Below are 5,980 nucleotides of genomic sequence, written 5' to 3'. Positions count from 1 at the left end.
ATGGAAGAGAACGGGCGCGTCCAGTTGAAAAAGGGTAAATAAAAAATAATAAATATTTAACATTTGTATAACTTATAAATAGAACGAAAAGGTTTTTGTAGAAAGTTGAGAGACTGGTTCAACTGGAAGAGGCGCGCCCGGAAACAGGAAGGAAAGAATTTTATTGGGGATAACGTACCTGTTGAGAAAGACATTGAAAGAGTTTATTGCAGCGATATGGTTGAGGCTAAATTAAAAAATTATAGCATGATTAATGTCATTGGTCAGGGTGCCTATGGAAAGGTACTTTTGGCCGAATCAAAGGCAACTAAAGAGCTTTATGCTCTGAAGGTTATACAGAAAAATCCCCTAAAGCCTCAGAAGGTTATTTCTATACTTATGAAAATTGTTTTTTGTTTCTTATAAATAGTCATGATATTATAATATTACATTTTTTTGAGAGTTTAAAACAATGATTACTTAAATCTGATGCAATTATTTCTTGAAAATGTTCAATAACTTTTGAAAGATTTAAAAACTAACCTTTTTAAAAAAATATTCATTACTACCAATTTTATATCTACCATATTTTTATTATAGACATTTGATAGGTTCCGCATCGAAAAGAAGATCTTAGAAACTTCTAGAAACAATCCATTTATAGTGAAATTTCATTCTTCTTTCGAAACTCCCTCCAAGTATATTGAATAATTTTGCTAATGATTAGAATGTATTTAGAATATATAAATTTATTGTAACTTTATACATTAAATATATAATTATAACAAAAAGTAACATGTTAAATGGCTCTTTGTAATCTATTATAGATATATATTCGCTCTCGAATACGTAAATGGTGGTGACCTACGTCGGTACATGAAAAAAACAGGGAAACTGTCAGAGGATTCTGTCAAATTCTATTTATCGGAGATTATAGTTGGGCTAAATTTTCTACATTCTATGGGTATTATTTCAAACTTGTTCTTTTAAATAAGCTAGATTTTAAAATGAATGTTTTTTTTTATTGTCATTCATTTTATAATTAAATTTTCGATATAAATGACTGTTATATTAGTGATATCGCAAAATCTTTATTTTTATATTTCAGGAATAGCTCATAGAGATCTCAAACCCGAGAATGTGCTCTTAGATAAAGATGGGCACATTCGAATTACAGATTTTGGATTAAGCAAAGTAACATTTTCAATTTCTTTTTTTTTTAGAAATCAACATGTCTAATTTTAAAGTTTCTTTTGGTAAGCCCAGTCATTAAGTCACTCTCGCAGTAAATTATTACCCTTTGATAAAACAAATAATATTTTACAGATTCATTCATATAATTTAGTTTTTATTAATCCATCAAATCATATTTATAAGGCCCTTTCACCCTTTAACTAATATTTAATTTATGTTATTAACTACTCTAGATCGGTCTAAATGGTAACAAAAAAACTCGGAGTTTATGTGGGACCCCAGCTTACCTGGCCCCTGAAATGATAGGGTGCAAAGGCTATGGTAAATGTTTTTATTTTTTTTTCCTTATTTTCCAATATATTATTTTTGATATTTTATGCATCAAATAAAATCGGGAAAGGAGGGAGGAGGTAACAATTAGTTTCTAAAACGATATATTATTTAATTGTGTTCTGATGTTTATTTTTGCCATTTTAGATAACATATTATAAATTGGAATTAATTTTATTTTTTAAATTGCAATGTTTTTATAATAATATTTTTAATATATCTAATTAATGAAACTAATAAGGGTTTAGTGTCGATTTTTATGCCCTGGGAATCATTATGTACGAGATGTTGACTGGAAACGAGGCATTTGTTTATGCTCGAGAACAGAGAAGAACTTTGTGCCAAAGTAACTTTCTTTTTTTTTTCATTGAAATTCTTTTACTATAATAAATACCCATGACATAAGATCTTTACATCAAAGTTCTTTTTCTTATTTTCCCAACACTCTAATTTGAATTACACTATGTAATTAAATTTGTTTGCATATGCCTAGTAGAAATTTTTATTGAAAGGTCATCAATATATAATCATATTTGAATGAATATTTAATAGATTTGATGGAAAATTTGTATAGCGAACGCATGGACAGTCAGTCACCTGACAATGTTTACTTCCGATTTGGACATTTTTCTGTTTTTTTGTAAATACATTATATGTTATAAGAATTTCCCTTCCCCCTTTCATAAATTATCACTCTTTCCCAAACTAAAGTATTCCAATATTTTACTATAATAATTATCTATAAGAAATAAAATAAGTAAGTTAATATTTAATTTAGAAATAATGACTTTCAAAATTTTTTAACAAAAAAAACAGTTTAATATAAAAATGAAAATACAACCATACATAAAACTTATAGTTGGAACCTAGCATAGTTGTTTGCTCCACCCTATCAAATTTAAATTGCACTTTAAATTTGATAATATTTAAAATTTGCTTTTATATGAGGTAAAGATTTTGGTTACATGTCAATACCGCGAAAAATTTAGCGTGAAATGTATTATCACGAATGCATTACAGCAAATGTCGATTCCCGCGAAAAGATATTATCGCGAATGCATTACAGAGAATGCATATTACCGCGTATGCATCATAGCGAAAACAGTATCGCGAATGCATTATAGCGAATGCATTATCGCAAGGAAATTATCGCGAATGCATTATAGCGAATGAATTATGCGAATGCATTATCTTAAATGAATTACATCAGTTGCAATATCGAGAATGGAGTTTGATGAAAATTACAATTTTATATTTATCAGCCTTTAGACAAACTTGGTTGAACCTGGAAATTAATTTTTTGAAAATAGGGCTAAGGCTTTTAATTTTTTTAACTCAAAATATATAAAAAAAATTCTAAGCAATAAAGAAATTATTTATATATATATATAGATCAATATAAAGGAAAACGTCTAGCTTATTTTTAAATAAATAAAAATAAATGAGGGTCTTAAGTTATTTTTTGTCAATATTAGTATTTCATAATTTTTAAAAACGATTTAATCTACTAATTATTAAAAAAATGAAGATACGAAACTTCATAAATAGCAAGTGATGTGTTTTAGAGTTACAAAAATTTAAAAACGCTACAAATAAATATAGAAACGTCAATTAGGCTGGTTTCTCGTTTTTTGAAAAAGGTCTCAACTTGCTAAAGAGTTACAATATAATTAGTGAGTTTGAAGAATTTCTTTAGAAAAAGAGAGATTGGGAAAAATATTATCAGCTAGGAATTTCCAAAAGGTGACAAATTTATGGTTCCCAATATTTTTAAAATATAAAAACATAATAAAGATGAATATTTATTAAAAAGTAAGTGCATAAGTAGTAAAGAATTTTAATACCTTTTATTAATTATATCGATCATTTGTCAAATATAAATCAGTATTGCATACGTGATAATTAATTCATGATATTACCGCGATAATGATTTCGCTGTTATGCATTCGCGATAATGCATTCGAGATATTGCATTCGAGATAATATATTCGCTGTAATGCATTTGAGATAATATGTTCTCGGTATAGCATTCGCGAAAATGCATTCGCGATATTGTATTCGCTCTAATGCATTCGCTATGCTGCATTTGCGATAATGCTTTCGCGGTCATACATTTGCTGTAATGCATTCGCGATAATGCATTCGCGCTAATACATTCGTTATAAAGCATTCGCTATGATGCATTCGCGATAATGCATTCGCGGTCATACATTCGCTGTAATGCATTCGCGGTAATGCATTCGCGATAATGCATTCGCGGTAATGCATTCGCTATAATATCTTTTTGGTAATCAATCGCGGAAAAAGGTTCGCGGTATTGACGTGATACGAAAGAATTTTGTATTACATATATAAAACATCGTATACTACCGTTAATAAATTTTCTTATCCTATGCGAAATTTAAAGTCAGCCATATCTTCATTAGCTTTTGAGTTAAAATATTAGAAAAATTAATTTTTTTTGCAAAAATATTTCTATTTAAAGATTGAGAACAATATGTTAATCTATTATTCCATTTTATTTAATTTGATTTTAATACGGTTTACCTATACCATCTTATTTTTTGTCAGATATATACTTGAATTTTCAAACTTGATTTACATTTACTTTAGCTTATGCTGTTCTTAAAAAAGCAAGATAACTAATCTATATTTGAAATTATCCCAATAGGACAACTAAAATTATTAAGAATACTTTCGGGTTAAGATAGACCAAATTCATAATATATATTATTATAATTATGATCTAAAATAAACATAAAATTTATTTTTAAAACATGATGTAACTACTTTATGAATTGCAATTGATTTTGCCATGAAATTTTTCGTATCTTTTATAAAAAATCCAAATGCTCTAAAAATCATCCTGGAAGTTATTAGGCTGTTAATATGCTCATGCTAGAATGGGATGCTCTTGTAATCCAATTTTTTTAAAATTATCACCCTCCTAAATATAGTCATCATTATCAAAATTAATGCCTCGAAATCTGTAAAATTTGCAAGATTACCCGGAAAAATTAGTTTCAGTCCAAAAGTTGATGATTATATAAAAAATATTTGACGATTCCTTGAATATATCAGTTGTTTAATATTTACATCTATAGATTTAATTCTAACCTAATGGATTCATTTATACTCATATATACATTGAGGCAAGCTGCAGTCAATGTCATTGGCTGACATAGACCGTCATTGTAAGGTATTTCACTTAATGTCACTTTATCTTTCGGCTTTTCCATGACGGACTTAAATTTTAATCAGGATTGTTATATAATAAAATTTTATACAAAAATTTTATAGGACTATTTGGAAAACGGAAAACAGTGGGAATAACAGATATATCAGAAGAGGCATCTGCGGTACTAAAAGGATTCTTACAAAAAGTTTAATATATTCAAATATTGAATATAATATGCATATATATATTTTAATGATTAAACGTCAAAATGTTTATATTTTCAATTTAATTTTAGAATCCGAAAAAAAGATTGGGGTGCCATCCCCAATCCGGTTTCCAGCAGATGGTTTCCATGCCATTTTTTAAAGCGATTGATTGGGAACTGGTAAATATTTTGAAACTTTATTGAAGGAAACATTTATTAAATTGATTACATTTTTACATCACATTTTCTAAATAAAACAAGAAGTGACATTATATGATAATTTTTATTTTACCTTATTAGCTCAAAGCTAAAAAAGTTATACCTCCATATAAACCACCACTGAGTGGAAGAACGGATATCTCAAATTTCAATTCAAAATTCAGGGCTCAGGAACCTATATTAACTTCAGAATCCAAGTAAATTATTTTAATATTAATTTTATATGGAATATGGAGTAAATCGAATACATGATACTCAAACTTCGTTAATCCAGTTATATTGAAAATTCTTTAGGTTGTATATTTAAATTAAAGTATTTTTTTGACTTTATCCTTTTAATTATATAAAAAAATTTTCCTTATTTAATACAAATCTAATAAACATTTAAATACCGAACCCATGATTAAAAAACTATGAAATGGTATATAAAAATATGCTACCCTAAAAATAATTTTGCCTTGCGGGTAATTTGTCCATGAATGTGTTATGGCCGCTCACATCAAGCTTTTGTAGGATCGGTTTGATAAAAACCAAAAATTGCCTCATTATGATTTCAAGAAACCTCAATACGAATAGCTAATATGAATTTTTGAAAAAGTTAAAAAAAATGTGTACATCGGCGTCAATACATTATTCAGACCTGGAATTTCTTAAAAAAATTTTTGGAAGAGTTGTACATAATAAAAAATAATTTTATGATTATAGAATTAACTTCTTTACAAATACACTCGATGCATATACTCTAGAACATCTTCCATAAAATTCGGTAGAAATTATTTGGATCATATTTACTTTGTTTTAAAATGTTAGAGCATTTTTTAAGAATATTCTACTAACGGTTGCAATATATAATCTTGTGTCGTGATAGAATACAA

General features: G+C 27.5%; 1 protein-coding gene across 1 annotated transcript; it reads left to right on the top strand.

Moving 5' to 3' along the window:
* LOC135928552 (atypical protein kinase C-like) lies at positions 1–5,306 on the top strand. The gene is made up of 10 exons (XM_065465008.1): positions 1–34; positions 83–363; positions 580–677; positions 807–943; positions 1,088–1,173; positions 1,407–1,494; positions 1,745–1,849; positions 4,804–4,886; positions 4,977–5,066; positions 5,187–5,306. The coding sequence occupies exons 1-10, from the start codon at positions 1–3 to the stop codon at positions 5,304–5,306; spliced, it is 1,122 nt and encodes a 373-aa protein (XP_065321080.1).
* The last annotated feature ends 674 nt before the right edge of the window (positions 5,307–5,980 follow it).

This window comes from Gordionus sp. m RMFG-2023, chromosome 4 (genome assembly GCF_954871325.1).
Source record: "Gordionus sp. m RMFG-2023 chromosome 4, tfGorSpeb1-WG-v2, whole genome shotgun sequence".
Lineage (NCBI taxonomy): Eukaryota > Metazoa > Nematomorpha > Gordioida > Chordodea > Parachordodidae > Gordionus > Gordionus sp. m RMFG-2023.
Note: the sequence above shows the minus strand (reverse complement) of the source record. Positions and strands in the feature narration are given on the sequence as shown.